Source organism: Recurvomyces mirabilis (assembly GCF_035927965.1).
Source record: "Recurvomyces mirabilis strain CCFEE 5264 chromosome Unknown scaffold_2, whole genome shotgun sequence".
Lineage (NCBI taxonomy): Eukaryota > Fungi > Ascomycota > Dothideomycetes > Mycosphaerellales > Teratosphaeriaceae > Recurvomyces > Recurvomyces mirabilis.
This window is the reverse complement of record NW_027041936.1, coordinates 1008985-1030719: the sequence shown is the minus strand read 5'-3', so window position 1 is coordinate 1030719 and position 21735 is coordinate 1008985. Positions and strand designations below refer to the sequence as shown.

At 54.1% G+C, this 21735-nt stretch overlaps 7 protein-coding genes across 7 annotated transcripts; 3 read left to right on the top strand and 4 right to left on the bottom strand.

The window, feature by feature from the left end:
• Nucleotides 1-241: 241 nt before the first annotated feature.
• LTS14_001148 (uncharacterized protein) lies at nt 242-973 on the bottom strand (the record flags this gene model as incomplete). Its single annotated transcript, XM_064833857.1, has 3 exons — nt 242-600; nt 672-813; nt 863-973. 3 exons carry the CDS (start codon nt 971-973, stop codon nt 242-244), a joined length of 612 nt encoding a protein of 203 aa, XP_064698818.1.
• Nucleotides 974-3564: 2591 nt separating this feature from the next.
• On the top strand, nt 3565-4167 carry LTS14_001147 (uncharacterized protein; the record flags this gene model as incomplete). The annotated part of the gene is made up of 1 exon (XM_064833856.1): nt 3565-4167. One exon carries the CDS (start codon nt 3565-3567, stop codon nt 4165-4167), a length of 603 nt encoding a protein of 200 aa, XP_064698817.1.
• A 449-nt stretch (nt 4168-4616) lies between these two features.
• LTS14_001146 (uncharacterized protein) lies at nt 4617-9054 on the bottom strand (the record flags this gene model as incomplete). Its single annotated transcript, XM_064833855.1, has 2 exons — nt 4617-8749; nt 8940-9054. 2 exons carry the CDS (start codon nt 9052-9054, stop codon nt 4617-4619), a joined length of 4248 nt encoding a protein of 1415 aa, XP_064698816.1.
• A 200-nt stretch (nt 9055-9254) lies between these two features.
• On the top strand, nt 9255-10126 carry LTS14_001145 (uncharacterized protein; the record flags this gene model as incomplete). The annotated part of the gene is made up of 2 exons (XM_064833854.1): nt 9255-10030; nt 10081-10126. The coding sequence occupies 2 exons, from the start codon at nt 9255-9257 to the stop codon at nt 10124-10126; spliced, it is 822 nt and encodes a 273-aa protein (XP_064698815.1).
• An 86-nt stretch (nt 10127-10212) lies between these two features.
• LTS14_001144 (uncharacterized protein) lies at nt 10213-11889 on the bottom strand (the record flags this gene model as incomplete). Its single annotated transcript, XM_064833853.1, has 1 exon — nt 10213-11889. One exon carries the CDS (start codon nt 11887-11889, stop codon nt 10213-10215), a length of 1677 nt encoding a protein of 558 aa, XP_064698814.1.
• Nucleotides 11890-12232: 343 nt separating this feature from the next.
• Nucleotides 12233-14179, bottom strand: LTS14_001143 (uncharacterized protein; the record flags this gene model as incomplete). Its single annotated transcript, XM_064833852.1, has 1 exon — nt 12233-14179. The coding sequence occupies one exon, from the start codon at nt 14177-14179 to the stop codon at nt 12233-12235; it is 1947 nt and encodes a 648-aa protein (XP_064698813.1).
• A 1635-nt stretch (nt 14180-15814) lies between these two features.
• Nucleotides 15815-21435, top strand: SPO14 (Phospholipase D1; the record flags this gene model as incomplete). Its single annotated transcript, XM_064833851.1, has 2 exons — nt 15815-21297; nt 21360-21435. The coding sequence occupies 2 exons, from the start codon at nt 15815-15817 to the stop codon at nt 21433-21435; spliced, it is 5559 nt and encodes a 1852-aa protein (XP_064698812.1).
• Between the last annotated feature and the right edge of the window lie 300 nt (nt 21436-21735).

Here is a 21735-nt window from a genome sequence, read left to right as displayed (position 1 = left end):
ATGTTGCATGTCTGTCGAAGATACCATTCTTGTCTTGACCTCTCGCCTCGGTCAAGTCGGTTGTCGATCATGTACAATGCCGAAAGCTTATTGGCGTTGTGCATGGAGTGCCGTCAAGACTGTATGGGTTTCACTCAAGATATATTACAGGGCTAGGTGCCTGTATCTATCAGTTTCGTCTCGCCCGATAACCCTGCCGTATGCAACGCCTTGCTAAGAGAACAACAAGACCAGTAGCTGTCTACAAAGCCAAGAACATCAAGCCAACACCTGCAACCCCCAATAAGCCATTCGCTGCGTGGGTGTAAGCCGCAGCTCTCGAGGTCGACGACGCAGCGCCTCCAGTCGTCGCAGATGGACCCGCTGGGGTATTGGTGGCTACGACGCCACCGGATGTGACAGCCATTGTGCTAGTAACTGTGCTACCACCCGCAGATCCGCTCATGGTACTGGTCATGATTGTGGTCCTATTAGCACTGTTGACTGGGAGACCGGAAGATGCGGCGATACCGCTCCCTGTGCTGTTGCCACCCGCGGCCGTGGTAGAAGACGTAGTAGAGTTGAGAGCGGCGCAGATCTTCGGTGGGATGGTTGCGAAGACTGTCATGAGCATTGATATTAGTACTTCGAGTTTCGATGATGCCTCGCGGTTTGCAGTCCACTGAACTTACGTGCTAGGTCATCAGCGCTGCAAGTGGAGTTCTTCAAGCATCCAGGAAGGATGGCCTGGAGCTGGGCGCCATGGGCACAATGGCAGGCGTAGTCAGTTGCGCCGCAGCCGACCTGTGCGAAAGCCGCATCATCGCATTGTGTCTGGAAGACTTGTCAGCCTTGTCTTGGAAGGCGCATCCGCAATACGTACTGTACAGGCAGGTATTTGTGCGGCTAAAGCTGCTACGGTAGCGTTCTGTGAAGCTGTTTGGGCAGAGACCGCGATGGCCGTGGCGGCGATCAGTAGCACGTAAGAGCGCATCTTCGTTTCACGATATGTGTAGTCTGAAGGTAGTTGACCTCTGGTCTCAGGTCCGGTAACGACAGGGGGATCACAGCAGAGTTGTGGATATCGTTGAAGCAGATAGCAATAAGTTTTGTAAGTGGGTTCACCCTTCACCCATGCGGCTACAGGTACCTCTATATCATTGGATTCGTCTCACTTCAACCCTGCGGCTCAACGCTGACTGTCATGTTCCATATTGGTGGTGATCGGATCCAGGGGCTCAAGCCCTTGCAATTTCGGTGTTGTGTTTCCTGCGCACCAGCCAGGGGCCGACAACTGCGCTGCGCCGGCTGACACCTCGCCTTGTGAAAAATAAGCTATTTCGGTCAGCATTCGACGAAGCAAGAAGTCGCCGAGGGCTGCTGCCTGTAGAGCCGCAGAGCAAGAGTCCGGTAACGCATAGAGAACAGCGTTATTTTAAAGCTTCGGCTCAGAGTCTTCGTAATAAGAAGCTGGCTCAGGATGTGACTTCCACTGCGGCTATGTGCCACGTCGCTTGGGCCGCACACCAGACTCGTTACTGGCCCATCCTCTGCACGATCGGAACCTACTTTCACCTAGAACGATCAAGCCTCTTTGGATTCTGCGGCCTGGAGGCCGAAGGACCGCGTCTTACGTCTAAACATACACCCGAGAATGCTAATGATGGACCCGTATATCACCCACCTTTCCCTTGACATCTGCTGGCCTATGCCTTCGCTACTGGGATGGCAAGACTTCAAAGCGAAAGCTGTCCTTTTGCTCAATCGCCGTGATAATGAGCTCTGCGAACTTTTGTAATCCCGAGATACATATGATTGTACTCCGAATATGTGCTGGGTTGCCTCCAGACTCGCTGCTATCATGACATTCAGCCGAATGATGGCTTCCAGTCGGAGCAATGTCCTACAGGCCACGCCAAATTGACTGGTCAATACCGATCCGTCACTGGATGAATCAGAATTGCCGGAATGAACTCGATGCGTTGAATTGCCATCAAAGATCTTACGCTTCGGGATGCTGGCCGTGGAGAGGCTACTTGCTGACTGTGAGCTAGCCTTTGAAAGCACCGAATCATCAAGCGTAGTTGCGACAACGACATAGCCACTCACTCATGCGTCGCACCGGCGCATTTGGCTCGAGGTACTGTCGAGAACGTCGACCCGGATGGGCATGATGCTCCGCCTGAATGTAACAATATCATCATCAGCGCCTCGAAGCTCTCGGGTGTGTTCTTGTCAATGACCGGGTGGATGATCCTTTCAGGTCTTGTACAACCCGCGACCGATAGCTACGAGAAAGATCGCTCTGGATTCCTGGATAAGATAGGCCATTGCCATCTTCGGCTAGTGACGCTTCACTCAAGCACACTCAAATATAGGCAATACTCACCTCTACTACCCGGACATCAAAGCTCACAGTTTCGGATATCGTCACAGATTTTGCCACCGCATATTGAATGCCCTGAAAACCAGACTGGCCGCCATGCAGCGGGCCTATCGCAAGACTGCGGCAGTCGTGGCATATGCTCACGGTACCACGCACTTGGCCGCACGGGCGGGGAAGGGAAACATCAAGAGATGGACTGTACAGATCTCAGCGACCTGCTGAGACGCCGCCATAACGCACCATCGACGCAGGATACCCAACAAGAGACCACGACCACCCTGCCACCGAAGTGTCACATGCAGGCAAGGCTGATCCGCAGCTCCCGACTACATTCGGTCGAATGCGAAGACCATATCGAGTTCTTCGGTCTGCGCCTGGCGCGTCCTTGCTGTTTGGCCCATGGTCATGATCTAGCCTCCAGCAAGAAAGAGCGTTTCTGTCGGATGATCTTTACTTATGACCCGTGGCTTGCGCAATGCGGGGAGATCATCCCAAGGCTCGCAGTCGTGTACCGTGGCATCAGACCACCATCTGCACGTCCTAACGCTTCCGCATGTTTGGTGGCGTGAGCCACACCCGCTGAGACCGACTTCATGCTTCAAACAGTGCGGTGACACCTCGATAGCGCTGTATGCCTGATCTCGACGAGAAGCGTGAGAGTATGCCATCCAAGTTGCTACGGTATGTGTGAATCGAACTACGACGTTACCACGGTAATTCGACTGCCGCGTCACTGAAACGACCCAGAGTTGACCTCGTCCGAGAAGTGTCTCTGATACTGACAATCGGTTGTCTAGCCCACTAGATTGTTCGGAAGCACTTGCATGATCGCCTTGCATATCCTGAGCCGTCGGCAGCGATATGTGTTCTCAGTGGCCGGCTTGCGATGGTGTTGCGGGACTTTGAGCCAGCCACGCTCATGCACGGACGCCACTTTTCGCTTCGTGGCCTGTCACCAAGGACATGCTGTCTGACGAGCGCTGTCGTTGATAGCAACGACGGTTGTCGTTCGCAGGCCTTTGCATATACTCATGGTGTCCGACAGCGATGGTGTGCAGACCTCAGGAGATCTCATGCCATGAGAAGCGGTCTGGAGTAGAGATATAAGCTCCCACATCCACGTTCACCCAGTGATCCTGTATTTGTCCCTTCATCTCCAACCACCGGACTCAAATTTTTTAATGTACGAACTCCTCGATATGGCATCCCACGACATCGACCTCGAGAAACAACCACTCTCAACCACAACCGAGACATCCCCAACTCCAACTACAAGCCATGCCATGAAAGACCCACTCCAGATGTACCAAGTCTTGGTCGGCGACATTCACAATCCCATCTCCGCACAGGACGACAGTCTCTACCACGACATCATCGTCGCCGAGCGCAAAGCAAAACTCATGACCTGGCTGACTGGTTTCATGTTCGCTTTGCTAGTCGCCATGCAAATCGTTCTGTGCCTTGGCATTGCCATCGGTGCTCAGACGGGACTGACTTTGATGACCATCTCCATTCTCGCCGGCGTCAACACAGGCGTTGCTGCTGGCATCGCTGTTCTAAAGGGTTTGGGACTGCCGGAGAAGAAGATCGTGGAGAGGCATAAGCTTCAGAAGCTGGCCGAGAAGATCAGGTTCACCACCCGCAGGTTGCAAGCTGGATTGAATGTTGATGCTGCGAAAGAAGCTGAAGATGCTATCAGAGCTCATGATGAGGTCGAGGATGAGGCCATTGTGCTCCCCAACGTCGGCGATGCTTCCGCGCCTGTGCCCAAGGATGCTGGGAAGAAGGAGATGCCTGCTTGAGTATGATGGGCCTGTCTGTCGATGATGTGCGTCGATGACATTGTGCTTCGTTAGGGTCAGTGTGTTGTTGTCCGTACATAGAGATGGTACTCAATTGAAACTCGTTGGGAGCCTCTGAGATCATCTTGATGACAGTACTGTGGAATCGCCCTTAAGCCTGAAAGTAGAACGTGACGATCGTTGTTACAGACGGCGTCTAGTCATCTACGTAGAGAGCGCCTGCACGTCCTGCGTGGACATTCCACCTTTCATCGCGCATTGTGTCATGTACCTGTAACGCCTTGTGAACTCCTCAATACAAGCCAATAATTGTCCCAAAACCATCAAGCCCAACCCCGTCACCGACCAACACCTTGCTCGCTTGTGAACGCTCAAAAGAAATGGGAAATCGAACCCATACCAGGCACTCATTCACGGTGGTCGAGTGAAGCCGTGAACTACCTTGACAATCATGCAGAGCCTCCCGCTGCCACGTTCGACTGCTCTTTCGCCCGTTTCGTCTCGGGTTCTTGCCCATGTATTACATCCTCTGCGGCTCTCTTCACACCAGAGGTTTTGGTTTGAACTGGCGAAGGGGTTGCCGCATCACCTGTAGCTGGTGCTGAGCTTTCTGATGGGACCGCAGGATTGGCTGACGCGGCCACTTGAGCCATCTCCGCGTCAGCCGGAGCAGGCGCCCCACCGTTAGCACTCGCGGCCGGCGTGTGGGATTGAGCAGGATGCGAAAACGATTGACTCATAGGAGGAGCGGCAGCAAGTGTTGCAGGAGGCACATTTCCAGTGGACACATTAGTAGCAGGAATTGACGCAGGATATCCATTCGAAAGGGGCGTAGTAGATGTCGGACAAGGAATGGACGTGCTTGGATTCAATGCAGTCGATGTTGGCGTAGCCATGGCGGTCCCGTGTGATTGTGCTTGAGGCTGTGTAATCCCTGGGGCGGCGGGTCGACCGTAGCTGGCAGGAGCACTGGGAATCGGGTGCTGGTAAGGCGGATATGGAGGATATTGCGATGATTGAGCGGCAGGGGCCGGGGGTGGAGCATTTGTCGGCGGCGCGTTCGGCGCAGGAGGCCATGCTGGTGGTTGCTGCGGTGGTATGGGGTATGCTGGACGAGGTAGGTGCGCCGAAGCTGGGTATGCCGTCGAGCCGTTGCCTAGAGAGACACCAGAGGCTGAAGCGGGCGTAGGCGCATTCTGCAACGGTACTTGGGCTTGGGAGACGCCTTGTGGAATTGCGCCGTTGCTCGGCGGAATGCTGGGTGCAGGGCGTGTGGCAACCGGTGCAGGAGCTGTGGCATTACCACCGTTTGCGTGCTCTGGCGGTGCATTAGCGGATTGTTGTTGAGGTGTCTGAGGAGGCTGCTGCTGCTGGTGCGGCTGCACCGCATCAGCCTGCATCGGCGCAGTCGTAGGCGCCGGTGTAGGAGCCTGACTCCCGGCAGCAGGCGTAGCAGTCTTTGCTTTCTCATCGGCTCTCTCGAAAATCCTCTTCAACCTCCCCTGCACATACCTCTCCGCCTCATCCTTCGGCTCCCTCTCCTCATTACTTCCGTGAAATCGATTACTTTCGATATCACACATTCTCGTGAAGACCTCTTCGGCCCTCTTATGCACGTCAGTGCCCGGTTGAAAAGAAGAAATGTACTCGTTGCGGAAGAACATCACCTCAGCAACTATATCGGAGAAGCTTCCACTTGGACCTGGTTGCTGTTCTTGTGCTCGCCCAGAAGGCTGATGAATATGTGGCTGTTGTTGTGTGCCGTTCTGAGGATGTTGGTATTGCATGCCAGGTGTACCATAACCAGGTGGGGCCTGTCCTTGATTGTAGGGCGAAGGATAAGGTCCACCGGGGTACGCAGGCTGACCCTGATGAGGATATGCAGGCTGGCCAGGCACCCACTGTCCATTTTGCATATGCTGCTGATGCATCTGTTGCGTCTTAGGCGGCTGCGGACTCCGTCGCTTCTTCCCCCTCTCCTTGTCAATCGGCACACTCTCATCGATACTCCAGATCTTGCCTTTACCATTCTTGCCCTCAGCTCGAAATCGTTCAAATTGCTGCAGGTTATGCCGGACACTACTTTGCCAGCCATTCGTGCCGGTGGTTCGGTAGTAAGGAAAGCGCTTTTGCATTTCGTGATAGATCTGTGGGAGTTCGGAAGGCCCGATGGCGAGCAGGCATGTGTTCAGCTGGACTTGACAAGTGATACCAGGCTTCTGAAGCTGCTCGGGAGTGAATTGTTCGAGTGGCGGTAGTGGCGAAAGCGACCGTGCAGTCCTACTTGGCTTCGGGGGTGCCTCCTTGGTCAGATCGACAGGCACAGCGCTCGTGCTTGCTTCGCCAGTTATGGCGGGTGTAGGAATTGGTCTGCTCATTGGCATGGTGTTGGTCTCGCTCTCAATACTTTGCATAGCGATGTCAGCAGGCATCGGTTGTCCCTTTGCCTGGGCCTTGTTCTGAGCGTCCCGCATCTTCGTCTCAATCCGTACTGTGTCAAGCAGAACATTATAAGGAGGTACAGGTAGGCCAGCCTTTTCGAGGTCTTTCCTTTTCCGAGCGATGCTCGCCACGTCTCGCTTGGATACTCGCCCGTTCGCAGGAGGACGACCAGGCCCAGAGCGCCTTTGCGGTAGCTCCTCGGGTGCTAGATCTTCAAGACCAGTGCCTTTCAGATCGATCGGTGGTGGAGATGGCCGTGGCTGCTTGGAGGGCTTGTCGTCCTTGTCCTGCTCTTCCTTTAATTCCGGATCGATCAGAGGTTCGATTGGAGCTGCCTTGTTATCAGAGTCCTTGCGCTTTTTGCCTTTGTCAGGCTTCTTGCTAGTCTCAGGAGATCGCGGGTCTTTTGCCGCATTATCTTCTGGTGCCTTGTCTTTCGCACCAGCCTTTTTTGCCTTCTTAAGTCCTGTCAGCTTTATCGTAGGTCTCTTCTTCGTGCTAGTAGGAGCCTGCTCGTCCTCCTCATCGCCACCGTGATCGAAGGCATTGCTGAGGTGGCGAACCGGACTTGTCCCTATCTCAGATGTCTCGGGGCCGTCAGCGAAGACACCTGACGCTGGACCTGGTGAGCTGGGGTCAGGATCGTCCATCGGCAGCATGAAGACAATATCAAGCTTCACAATATTGATCCTGTCTAGATGATTGAGCACCACTACTTCGCCGCGGCTGTGAACTAGGTTGTTTATATGTACCGTGAGGCCATGCACATAAAGCTTCCAGACCTCATCATCGCAGTCATATTCGATCACGGCGTGCTCCTTGCTGATTTTAGCGATGTCGTCCGGTTCCGGAGGATGAATTGGAACGAACGGGCCGAGGGTGTCCCAGTCGTCGATCTCTCCACCACCGTTTCGATGCAGATCACCTGAGATGGAAGCGTCAAGGTTGGCAGGCACGATGGAATTGCTAGACTCCGACTGTTCTCGCAACAGTCTATGCCGCTTACGCCTCTCAGATCGTGCAGCGCGGGCAGGCTCTACGGGCTCCTCAGGGTAAGCAACAATGCCACCGTGTTCGCTGTAATTACTAGGCAGCGCTCTGGCTGGGCGACCTTCCAGAGACTGAGCAGAATTCGAAGAAGGCTCCTGTTGACCATCCGCATCGCCGCTGTGAGACGGCTGACTAGGCTCCTGCTTATATTGTTCCATTGCAGTCGCAGCCCGCGCCTCAAGATTCTCGACTCTCCTCTTACGCCGGCAGTACTCTTTGAACGCATCGTGGCTCCGTCCAATCCTGATGCGAGGGGTGTTGATATAGTACTCACCGTCAGGAAACTGCAGCTTTCCCATAGCTTCTATATCATCCTGTTCACCGTCCGCGAAAGTCCAAGGTCGATCCTCGAGAGCAGCACCGCCCTCGGCTTGGTCATCGTCTGAAACGTTATCTGGTAAGTCGTCTGCCTCAGGCTCGGTGCCTGGTGCCGGACCTTGCAAGCCTTGGATAATGTAGTCGCGCATCATACCCGCAAGATGCTCGGCACCTTCTCTTCGCCGAGTGCTTGCAGGTGATGCCTGAGGTACGTTCTCGTCATCTCCCGAGGCTTCGGCCAGCTCATCGTCCTCGTCGAAGGCGTTGCGCGCCTCAGCAGCACCTGCTTGCAGTACTCGTTCATACTCGCGTTCGCCAGCGGAGACGAATGCAGGAGCATCGTTGGGCGGCATCGACAAGCCAGGCACTAAAGTCTCGAGTGGAGGCACTTCACCTGGTGCCTGCAGGCTGTACAAATTCATGCGTTGTCGTATATCGTACTCTTCCATGGCAGTCAGCCCGTAGCTGTCGAGGTTGTGAGGTAGTGGGGAGGGTCCGAAGCCCTGGGCGGGCAATGCCGCTGTTTGAGTACTTTCCATCGCTTGTTGTCCTTGAAGTGACGCTGGCGGATGGGCTTCATTGCTGGACTCGCGGAATGTATGGCTGGAGGCTATCGATGGCGAAGGAAAGAGGTTCCAGTCGAAATCTCGATCGAAGTCGTTCCAGTATGATGATTGACCGTTGAGGAGGATTTCTCGAAGGGATACAGTTGCTGGTGGGCTGGTTGGCGCGAGGGAGGAGTCGTTCTTGCTGCTCGCGAGATCGTTTGGTCCTGTAAACCCTAAAAAAGTTAGCTCGGGACGAGAGTCGGTGAGGAAGGCGCGAGCGGAGCCGATTTGCCGCTTGGTTTAAAAGCCGCCTGCAGATCTTCTGGATCGTGACTGCTGTGAATGCCTGAGGCATTTATGCGTCACGAGGCGAGACGAATGCAAGACGTCTGCGGGAGGACTTCTCGTACATACCATGTTCACTGGTCGCCAGCGCTGAAATACTATCGCGACGTGTGAATGCATTGTGGCCGCCTGCACTGGAGTATCTGCTCTCATCGGGTTGTGGTCCCATCAACCGAGCAGCCATCTTGAGCTGGTGCCAAGAAGTGGTCGTCCGCGCACGTTGTCTGATGAAGTCACACACGTAGCGACGAGCAGCAGAAATTCCGAATTTGAAGCAGAAGCTGTGCGGCCGGGCGAGGGAGCAGCCGGCATGCTCTGAGGACCGGACGAACCAGGAGCCCATCAGTAGTCAGCTTGCGGGATTGCCTTACCAGGACCAACGAGATGCCTCCCAAGTCTAAGCAAGCCAAAAGGAGTGCTGGAGCGACACGAAAGGATGAGACAGGCCTGATCTCGAGAGTGGAGACGGCTGTACCAAGATGGCCGCCCTTGACACATTTGCCGACAGCAGCGGATCTAACGTTGACCAGTGTACTCTCCAATCAGATACTCACGATTACGGGTTTATGGACGCCAAGCCTCTGCAAGACATATGTGTCGTTCCTCTCAACATTGCCTCTGGTTACTACACCAGGGAACCCCAAGAAAGGCGAGGCGGTGCGCGTGAACGACCGCTATCAAACCCAAGATGCAGGCTTCGCAGAACAGCTGTGGTCTGCTACAGCTCTCAGAGACTTGGTAAATTCGCCTAGCATAGATGGGAGACTCTTTGACGAAAGCGAGAAGACCGCGCTGTGGGGTGGCGAAGTACTAGGTCTCAACGACAACATACGCATCTACCGCTACAACCCAGGCCAATTCTTCGACCAACACTATGATGATGCGAACAACGTTGTCTTCACTGCACCAGGATCTCAGTCTGTACCAGCAAAGACGACGTGGACACTCCTCCTTTACCTCACTTCGCCCGCCACCGGCTGCCAGGGTGGCGAGACCGTCTTCTATCCTGAGCCGACTAGCAAGCGTGATCCTACTCCTCAGCCAGTGATTACCGAGCTCGACGTGGGTATGGCGTTATTGCATAGACATGGGAGAGATTGCATGCTTCACGAAGGCCGGAAAGTCACGGCAGGAGTGAAATGGGTCATAAGGAGTGATCTGTGTGTCAAGCGAAAGGCCTCAGGAATATGGAACAATGATAATGACACAGCGGAGACAGCACACTCATCGTAGACCCGGATTTGGGCGAAGTGTGAGCTACACAAACATTGATTCTATTCGATGAAGCTATCCTCCCCAAGGAGCTCAACTTTCACCCACCCGTGAACAAATCAAACAGACGCTAGCCATCCTCGCCGTCGACAACGTCATTAGTCACCGTCGCGCCCAGACCTGGTTCTTCAGTAGCACGGAGGAGACTCTTAGCCGGCGCGGCTAGGTCAGCAATATCGCTGGAGTCTTGTCCAGTCTGGTTCTCACCACTTGTGGTTGCCTCAGCTGCGTCAACCTGAGCAGTATCGACACGGACGGTTCCGAGGTCAACGGCATGCTGTCTCAGCTCCGACAATACGTCACCAATACTTTTAGTTGGAGCAGTGTAGCCGACTTGCTGGCCAAGAGCTGGCGCGTGTGTGGGAACGGATGCGAAAGTCGGAAGGGGTGGAGCAGCCAGAACAGGTGCAGATGTAAAAGCGGGTACTGTCTGCTCGATTTCGCGAATGAAGCGGTAGCGATTGTCGTCTGCGAAGCGCTCTTCCTGCGATGCGCTGCTCATATCCTTCGGTATAGTAGGGCTGAGCAGGCTCTCATCTGCGACCTGCATCGCTGGCCGCTTGTGTTCCTCGGAGACGACCACGGCAGAAGCACAAGATCTTGGTTGAGCTGTCTCGGGGGTCGTATCCTGCTGCTGAGGCGCTTCTAGCTCGGCTGCGGCTGTGCCGTTGGTCAGCTGTGCAGTTGTCGCCGACCTTGTCGACTCCTGACTTACAGCTTCGTTCTCGACGGGAGCGAAAGCTGGCTTTCCAGTCTCTGCATTGGCGGCGATTGGTTCCAGGACCACTCCCGATGTACGCTCTTCTTCCGCCGCACTCGGCACCTCCTCAGCTGCCTTCGCCTCAGCAGATTGGTTCTCCCCCGCCGGCTTCCCGATCTCAGTTTTCTTACTCTCCTCCTTGAGCCTGCTACCCTCCCTCTCTACCTTCACTAGATGGACTCTAGCCTCATCAAATCTCATGAGCACTGCCTGGAAGATATCTTCGTCCGCATCGGGCTCTGCACCCTCGTTCAGGATCTTATCTTCGAGCTTCTGGATCATGCCGAGATACTTTGCTGCGTTCTTGCCATGCTGGACTGTGATGACTTGCGGGATTGGTGTCGGGACTGGTGTCTCGTGCTCCCCGTCTTCGTCCTCGTCATCGATGACTTTTGCAGCGGCATTTTTGGTCTTCCTGGGCGCCGCCTTCTTCTTCGTGTTGGAAGCAATCTTTTCTATCTTGTCTCTGGGCTCAACTTCCTTCCTAAGCTTTGGCTCGGTCTTGGATCTGGTCGTCGCCTTTTTTGGCCCAGTGCTCGTAGCGTTCGCCTTCGACTTGGTAGCGGTGGTCTTCTTTGTAACTCGCATGTGTGCGGTCTCGGCGTCACCGGCTACCTCATCCTGGTCATCCTCAGCGATACTGGCAGAGCTCTTTTGCTTTTCGGCAGGCTTCTCTACCACCTCCTCGTCATCGTCATCACGTTTAGCAGTTTTCTTTCCAGCAGGCTTGTTCGACTTCTCATCCTCGTCCTCATCATCAACGAGTGGCGTTTTTCGCTTGAGTGCTCCGGCATCCTGATCCTTAGCCGCCCTGATAGCTTCGTTATCGTGGCCAGCAGATGTAGCGTACTCGGCAATTGATCCCGCTACTCTAGCTTTCAGACGCGCAGCCCTTGCAGTTTTCTCCTCAAGCTCTGCGGGCGTCATTTCTGATTCCATCTTGGGCGCTGTACGGCGCTGGGTTTGATCGGCACGTTGTGGAGCCATCGTCGTATGTGGCGTCGCTATTCTGCTGCTCGGGCGATGAAATTATTAATGTGCTTCCTACCCAATTTCAGTATAACGGCGACGAAAACACGAAAACTCCTGCAACGGCTAGTGACACTCTTTGTTCGAAGCCCATAAGCATTGTAGTCGTTGGGTTTGGCACATCGCTGAAAGCGGAAGGTATGGCTTCTTTGTTGAAATACTTTACAGACCCACGTATGGCGGACAGCTTGGAGGAATGTGAACCCATTGCTCGCATATTACAAGAGCTGTCATGTATCGATATTCTGAGCTACGCTTGCATTGTGCCAAGCCAAGGAAAGTACCTGACATATATTTAGGCTTACAGTATGCTGTATTCCCGCCCGGGCTCGCTTGATCGAGCGTTGTCGCCAACAACAACACACGGCCCTATTAGCTGATATGATTCAGCTGTGCTTCTACACTGGCAGTCTGGCTTGCCACACTCCTTGGATGTCACCTTGATTCGTCGTAGGATAGCTGCTTGCCGCGACTTGTGAGTACCGCCGCCCACTTGTTGCTTGAAAGCGCCATCAGGCAGTGCATGGTAGCCTTCAATGTCAACAATGACATCGCCTTGCTGTATCTTTGTGCCTGTTACGCCAACCTCACTCTCGCTGGTGGAGAAAAAGGCTGCGGACTTGAGACAGCGTTGTATGCCAGTGAGCAGTCCGTCATGGCTCCGATTCTGTTCTCCGTCGAAGAGCACTTTCGAGATACCTGTAGCAGCCAGGTCGTTCACGATGTAAGCCTCGGTGATGTTGCTGGTGGTATCATTGATCGGTTCAAGGACTGCAGTGTCTAGACCAGTTCTGATCAGCTTACCAGTCGCGACTTTTCTGGCGGGAGTATCGCTAATCTCAACTCCGTTCTCTTCGACACCACCAGCAGCGATCGAAGCAATGCAAGCTCTGAACTCGGACGCCTCCGCAGGAAAGTCCTGCCAGACATGCTCGACCTCGCCGAGCTTGTGGCCGATAAGATGGACGATAGTATGCTCCACCTCCACTGCCTTAACCCACGGGACAGTCTTGCTGAGCCCACCTTTGGGTTCGACTCTGCGCTCGCGCGACCAGTCTGGCACCCACGAAGGCTGACCTGGGTTGCCTTCCGCCAGAGAGCCAAAGGCATACAGATGTCTCGTAATAGCAGCGAAGGATCCAGTAGCAACGAAGTAGGCTGCGATTTCCGTGAAGATCTCCTGCCAAGACCTCTGATAGTCTACCACAACTGCGAATGGCTCGGGCTGCGTTTTCTGTTCCAGAGCCAGAGCAGCGAAGCTTGCGAGTGCCTCGTCAGAGTCAATATCCACCGTTACGGACGCACCTACTTCGGAGTCTCCAGGAGCTGCATCTTTCAGGAGACCCAATAGTGCATATATCTTGTCATGCTTCTCCTTACAAGCCGCATGATGAAAGTCCCAGAGCAGATCTAGAATATGACCGCTATAGCGATTCAGACTAAGCATCGTCCGGATGGCCGTCTCGGCCTTGTTGTCGAATAGTCTGGTCTGCATGCCCAGCCAGTCACCCTGTGCTTGCTGTAGTAGCTCGAAGCCTTTCCTGACAACGGTCCAGGAGTAAGCCGTCTCGCCATACAACATGTGGCATTCTTGGGCCAAGGAGATCTCTTGTAAGATCCAGCGGCGGTGGAACCAGGGTAGCTGGAGCAATTTCTCGAAGACATCGGATCGTACACGGAGGACTTGTTGCAAAGCCATTCCCATGCCCAAAGACGATTGTTCGGGTTGTTGGAGCTGCAACTCTACTATTTTAAGCACCAGTGACAATGCGAGAGAGATGGTGTGGTCGCCTTCGCCAAGCCAGACCAGAGTCTGTGAAGCGAGGCGGTAGATGCTGTCCATACGTGGGACCTGATCATTCTTCTCCGCCAGATTGGCTTGGTTGACGCAGATAGCATCGACCCACAATCTCACCCTAGCGTCCTGGCCACGAAGACCTCGTAAGATTCGGGATACGCTTGGAGATATCAGTAGGTAGGTGTCTTCTTCCCCGGATTGAATGGTGTATAGCTTCTCCGAGAACTTCTCGTCGCCCCAGGTGTATGAGATGGCATTGTAGGCTTTCTCGCCGTAGTCCTCTAGTATGGATCCGATGGTTATATGCTCCAGCTCGCATCGCAAAGGTGCATCTCTACCGTCAGCTGGGAGAAGTACGATGACCCTTAGACTGTGATCGCGTAGACTTTCAGAGGGGACGATGGGCTGGTATTGGTAAGTCGGCTTCTCGCCGTCCGGAGTACCAGCCATGGTCAAGCTCGTGGTGTCGTTCGACGTGATGTGCGACAAGTGGACGGAAGCATCTCGTCGAGCTACTGCTTATATGATTCCCTTTGCTCACCGGTCTCGCTGAATAACTTGGAACGTGGCGTTGCTGTCCTTGGCTCCTCTTGGCGTGGCGCTCTTGAGGTTGCATTGCAGCACGAGCACAAGCGTGCTTGCGAAAGTTGAGGAGTTCTAGATGCATGTATCATATCCGGTCGTACATGCATCAGATAACATCACTCCATGGTACGATTTCACAGAACATCGGCAATGCTCATCAAGATCATTTCATCGGGGGTGTATTAATGGCATAATTTGCTACAAGACAATCAAAGATAATAGCAGCTTTTATTCTGGATATATGCAAACTATCAGATTGTTGTAGGCGTGGGCACTGTCTGTACACTTCGCAGCTGGCCGACTCTACCTACGAGTACCACAGCAGCACTCAGCGTACGGCAAATCGCATGTCTTGCATTTGGTGCTCTCGCCACCTCCACGTCGAACAATGGTGTTCTGACGAGTCCCGCAGCAGCATTCGGCATAGGGAAGATCGCAGGTCTTGCATTTGTATTGTGTGTTGTTCATCAGGGGCGCAGCCTGCTGGTTGATGATGATTGGAGAAACCATATTTGCTGTGTCTGACTTATTTCTTCCTCAGTGAGTGGGTTACTGTATAGCTGGTCGGGTATATCAAGGTCTCCAGGCGGGTGGATGAGGTTGAGAATGTTATCCTGCAAGGTTGCTGCGTGGTTATACTGGAAGCAGACATGGCTTTCACAAAGAACAAGCGGCCTGTATCCTGGTGGACGAGGGTCTTTGTTCAATGCTGTATACTTACCCTTCACTGATCAGGTGGCAAGCCGGACTTGGATTGATAAAGACATGTCGGCGAGCCTGGCCAATATCTCTAGCTTGGATAAAAGGAATGCATGGCTTTGTTCAACGGGTGTTCCGTGAGGTGAGAGACTGCGAATTCCTTAGAATGACCAATATCGATCTTCTGAAGTCATCCAAGATGGAAGCATAGCTCTATGTTCTTGGCTCAGCTTGCGCGAGAGGTCATGTTTAGTACTATCAGATTGGTCTAGTGGACACTCGGACGAATCGTGATGATGCATGTTATCGACCACACACGCGCTCCCTACAGCTGTGTCAGTAGGTCTTCTTCAACTCATGGTACTGATCTGAGATGGAAGGTCGACTGATGACCTGGAAGATGGAGAAGAAGAAGTCGAAGCATTGTGGACCACTCCCCCAGCGCACGGACTGATCGATAGGCTCGGCAGGGGTTTAGGCTGTTAAGCGAGTCTGGGTTAGCGTGATCTGCCGTGCATAATAATGGCGTACCGCGGAAGTTCACATGCGAGATTATGAGCAGCCGGACATCCTGTTTAATGCGAACATCTTGCAGTTCTATTACCGAATGAACCCGAGTTACATACGGAAACAGTCCACGGAATGTTCAATACTATCGGACTGAATATTGCCCAGCAACCTGGCTTTTAAGAACTGCCATGGAAGCCAGTGCCCAGAATCAACCACGAGCAGCAGCAGCAGAAGAGGCAGGAGCAAAGGGAGGGAAGATTGACTCGCACCTTCCTGCTACTGAAGTATACTATGGCCACTGCCGCTATTGCAAAACCACCGGCCGTCACTTCCCAACACGACAATGGCTCGCCTCCTTTCGCGACCACGGTCCGAGATGTCTCCCCGGGCACAAAGTTGGATGTTCGCGAGGAAGAAGAGATGCTGAGGAAGACGAATGGCTACGTCTCAAGCCCGCTACGGACACAGCAGAGATTGGCGAGTCTGGACCCGGCGAAGGAGTTGCCGGATCTGCCGGAGAACGAGGCTTTAGGGCAGGAGGCAGCGGATGGTAGCTTCCCGTTTCAGTCACAACCTGGTGCTTCGGGCGTGGCGCCTACGAATCACCTGATTAGGAGCAACGGGACGCCAGACTCTCCGCCAGTGGCGCGAGAAAGGCCAAATGGGACGGGCATGACCACGCCCTCGCATCGTCGAAGCGTACAGTTTGCTAGAGGCACGGCGGAGGATGAGGTGGCGCCTTCGCCATTACAGAAGACGCAAACGTGGGAGACGGAGCCGGACGCAGATCGCGCGCCCAATGCCAAGGAACGCGAACGACAGGCTTCGTTCTTCGGCAAGCTCAAGGCACTGGCATCGCCATCAGGATCGTCCTTCCACACGCGCGGTCAGAGCGGCAGTACGGGGTTCGCCACACCCATGGGCGCATTGTCACCACAGTCGGAGCGCAGCGAGCCCTCCTATCCGGTCGAGCCAAGCGAAGCGGCAGATGCAGACATTGAGGAGGAAGAATCTGAGCGCGAAGAAGTGGACGATCTCCGGCCTAAGAAGCGACGGAAGTCCAAGCGACCACATCTGAACGGCAACGATTCTTCTCCGGCTACACCACGACAATCACGCTTCGCCTCCTTCATACGCGACCCTCATCTACACGGATCGAGTAGTCGTCCGAATGCTGTACGCCACAACACACTCTCCGATGTGTCCGACTCGGGTCAGGAGAGAGCGGCTGGTGGAGGTGTGTCCGAGGACGAAGGCAAAGATCGCATCCGCAATGCATGGAGACGAGGTATCGAAGGTGCACGTGGTATTTCGTACTCCGCTCGGAAGCACGCAGAAGTCACAGCCGAGACACCCGGACCACGACCTAGCGCAATGCGCCGAATCACGGGTCTCGATGGAAATGGTTCACCCTTTCGAATGCGAGCGGACCGCCAAGCGAGCAGCAGTGCGCAGAAATGGCGACAGGTAAAAGCAGGTCTGAAGATGCTCGGACAGCGGAAAAAAGAAGAGAGAATGCGAGTCGATCACCAAAAATCCGCACAACTAATGGCGGAGCTCCTTGCCGGCGCACCAGCAGCGCTTGTCTTCGCATCCATGTACCAGCGCGACGAGCACGGGCACAAGAAGGTCCCGGTCTTGTTGGAACAGCTCAAAATCAAAATTCCTCATTCAGAAATGCGCAAGGACAACAAAGGCGATCGCCACCTCATTTTTCAGGTTGATTTGGAATACGGTAATGGTCCGGCACGGATGCAGTGGACGGTGCGAAGATCGTTGCAAGACTTTTTCAATTTGCATTTCAAGTACAGGAGTTCTAGTAAAATTGATCAGACTTTCAAGGGACGCGGTGGCGATAGCAAGAGTAAAGCTAAGATACCGAAGTTCCCGAAATCGGCATTCCCCTATTTGAGAGGTGCGCGTGGGTTGTGGGATAAGCTGCAAGATGAGGAAGATGAGGAGATGGCGCCGGAGCAGTTGGACGGCGGACAGCGCGAGGTGAGCGGTAGTGGGAATGAGACTGCGGTCCCTCCCACACCAGGAGCTTCTCAGCGGCCCACGGCTGGTATGCGGAAACATACAAGGCGGAAATCGAGTTATGCTCCGCCGCGTAGGACGTCGACGGGCGAATTTGTCTCTGGCGGGAGGGATGATACCGCGCAGAGGGAACGGTATAACGAATACCAGCGGCGAAGGATTGAGACCTACTTGCAGCAGATGATCAGATGGTTGATCTTCCGCGCAGACAGTACGAGGTTGTGCAAGTTCTTGGAACTGAGCGCATTGGCTGTTCGGCTGAGTGCCGAAGGTGGTTGGCAGGGGAAGCAGGGGCTTCTTACTATCGCCTCACGCCAACATCGTGATTTGAAGAGGAAGGGGATGGGAATCGCTATGGCCGCTACTGGCGGGTTTGCAGAACGCCATCGACCGAAGTGGTTCCTGGTTCGACATTCATATGTCGTCTGCGTGGATGGACCAGAGAGCCTGATACCCTATGATTGTTTCCTCGTCGACTCCGACTTCCGCACCGAGAAAAGGGCGAAGACGATCATAGATCAGAAGACTGCTTCCGAGATGGCCAAAGCTGCCGTCGACAATACTACAAGCGGGAAACACCACCTCTTGCGCCTCTACAACGCCGAACGCAAGCTCAAACTCGTTGCCCGCAGTGAACGTCAATACCTCCAGTTCCAAGAATCCCTGAATACGATGATGGCTAACACACTCTGGTCACAAAAACAACGTTTCGGCTCCTACGCTCCCGTCCGGAATAACGTCCACGCGCGCTGGCTGGTGGATGGAAGAGATCACATGTGGCAAGTCTCCCGCGCCATCGACAACGCGCGGGATTTTGTATACATCCATGACTGGTGGCTCAGTCCGGAAATTTACATGCGCCGTCCGGCCGCTATCAGCCAGAAGTGGAGGCTGGATAGGTTATTGAAGAGAAAGGCGGAGCAAGGGGTGAAGATCTTCGTTATCGTGTACAGGAATATTGAGAGTGCGATCCCCATTGATAGTGAGTATACTAAGTGGGCGTTGCTGGATTTGCATGAGAACATTGTTGTCCAGAGGAGTCCGAATCAGTTTCGGCAGAATCAATTCTTCTGGGCGCACCACGAGAAGCTTGTCGTGGTGGATAACATGATGGCCTTTGTGGGCGGAGTCGATCTGTGCTTCGGGCGATGGGATGATCCTTGTCACTCGCTTACGGACGACAAATTGACTGGATTCGAGACAGATCTGCCACACGATCTCCCAAGAGATAGCGAACATTGTCAAGTCTGGCCTGGAAAAGATTATTCGAATCCCAGGGTCCAGGACTTCTATGCGCTGGATCGACCGTACGAGGAGATGTATGATCGGACGAAGGTGCCGCGCATGCCGTGGCACGATATCGCTATGCAGATTATTGGTCAACCTGCTCGCGATGTGGGCAGGCATTTCGTCCAACGGTGGAACTACATCTTGCGCAATCGTGTTCCCAGCAGACCGACCCCGATCTTGCTTCCCCCGCCTGAGTTCGAGTTCGAAGAGCTGGAGCGTTTGGGAATGACGGGAACATGTCAGGTTCAGATCCTGCGATCCTGCAGCCCATGGAGCATCGGCACGCCGAATAAAGTGGAGCACTCAATCATGAACGCTTACTGCCATCTCATTCGCACCTCCGAGCACTTCGTGTACATTGAAAACCAGTTCTATATCTCCTCTTGCGTCGTGGAGGGCACACCTATTCATAACCAGATCGGCAATGCGCTAGTGGAGAGAGCGATCAGGGCGCATGAGGAGGGCGAGAAGTGGCAGGCTTGCCTTGTTATCCCGCTTATGCCTGGCTTCCAAAACAGCGTCGACTCTCAAGACGGTACCAGCATCCGACTCATCATGCAGTGTCAATACAGGTCGATTTGCAGGGGCGATAGCTCCGTCTTCGGCAGGCTGAGGGCCAGGGGGATCGATCCGGAGGAGTATATCAGGTTTTACAGCTTGAGACAATGGGGTAAGATCGGTCCTCGTAAGTGTCTCACAACGGAGCAGCTCTACATCCACGCCAAATGTATGGTTGTCGATGATCGTACTGTGATTATCGGCTCTGCCAACATCAACGAGAGATCTATGTTGGGGTCTAGGGACTCGGAGGTGGCGGCTGTGGTTACGGATACGAAGATGTTGCCTTCTTTCATGGGCGGCGAACCTTACGAAGTCGGCGAATTTGCGCATACGCTGAGAAAGAGGTTACAGAGGGAGCATCTTGGAATTGATGTCGACGCTATCTATAGGAGAGAGCAGGGGCAGCGAGAGAAGGAACGAGAGGTGCAGGATCGAGAGATGGAGAGGATGTACGGGCCTGCTAAAGGAAAGGAGGAAGAGTGGAACGATTATTTTACGGCTGCTCCAGTCTCGCCGGCGACTACGGTGAAGACGAATAGGGTGGTGCCGGAGGTAGCGCCTGATGTGACGGTCGTTCCACAGCAGCGGGGTTTCGAGGATGATAGTACGACTCTTATGGATCACCCGGATCGGAGTGATACTATGAAGGGCGAGAGCAAGAAAGAGATACAGCGAGATATGGATGTAGATGGCTATGGGTTTGATAACATGAAGACGTTGGTTGATGCTGGTGATGAGGGGCTGACGGACTCGTTCGTCGATGCCAAAGGCAGGGAGATCCTGCTGAAGAAGGAAGCGCCGGATAGTAGACTGGCAAAAGAGTCGGAGCAGCGTGGGGCCAGGGCGCGGAAGGATGAAGAGCGGGAGGCTATATCGAATATGCCGATCCGGCCGCCATGGCCAACAGAGCGACTTGACACTGTCGCCGCAGGCTTGCTTCCTCGGTCTCAACTCCCCGATCTACCAGCGCTAGATGACACAGATATCGGCGGTCCACCCCTCGCACAACGTCTCTCCCAATCCTCGACAACCACTAAAGGCGTTGCACCCTTCGTGCACTCCATGCGCCGGCCCGAAGTCAACGAAGATTGCATGACCGACCCCATCGTCTCGGGGTTCTACCACGATATTTGGAACACTGTCGCCGAAAATAACACAAAACTCTACCGGCAGGTATTTCGCTGTATGCCCGACTCCGAAGTCCTGGACTGGAAAGCCTACGAGCGCTTCAACGATTACAATGAGCGATTCATGCAGAGTCAGGGTCTTGGAGCAAGTAAAACTAAGACGCCAAAGGAGGCACCGGATAAGAGTGGGCCCCCTGGTGCGGGACAGGATGCAGTGAGTGTAGGGACTGCGGCGTCGTTGATCGAGGTGACTTCGTCGGAGGCTAGGTCGAGAAGTAAGAGTCTGCTTGGGGCTGCGCTTGGGAAGCTGAGGCCGGGCAGTAAGGCTAGTGATGCTAGTGGGATTGAGATGATGGAGAAGGAGAGGGATGGGACGATGATGCCGGGAAGTCCGGGAAGTGGCGCTAGTTCAGGACCTACGGCTGTGCCGTCGCCGGAGTCGCAGCCCTTGGATGAGAAGGACGGTGCTAAACATACATTGTCCAACGAGAGCAATGGTGCAGCGGATGTGCGGAGTGGCAGTTTCGAGAGGAAGAGAACGGTGCAGTATTCGGAGAACGTGAACAGTGCTCCTGAAACGACGGCTACGCAATCTGCTCCCGGTGGAGGGCTGCAGCATAGCTCTTCCCAGAAGAGGAGACGGAGGGCTACGACGAAGAGTTCGAGGACGCCGGCTGTGGAGGAGATTTTGACGAAGGATCAAGCGGAGGAGATTTTGAAAATGATTCAGGGGACGTTGGTCTCTTGGCCTTATGATTGGTATGTCCAGAATAGCCCCATCTGGCAAACTGGTTTTGATGTGTTTGCTAATGTTCTGGTAGGCTTGAGAAGGAAGAGAGAGGTGGGAACTGGCTGTACAATATCGACCAGCTTGCGCCGCTGGAGATCTACGATTAGATTATGTTGTCATGTCGCAACATGAGATTCACTGTCACTTGGGGTACACCTGCTGGGTGTTCATAGGTCTGGGTTGTGTTCTGAGCGAGGAGTTAGAAAAGTCACATAGCGAAGAGTGCTTCTATCACCATGCGTACCTGTAGCTTGTTTCTATTCCTGTAAATTGTTGAACACACCTGGCAGGTACCAGCAGGACTGCCTCCGACCTCTACACTTCGAGTCCGCATTTGCCGGCCAATCCGTCGAACATAATTGAGCCTCGACACTGCAACTTCGCACCTTATAAGCTCCGCACTTCGA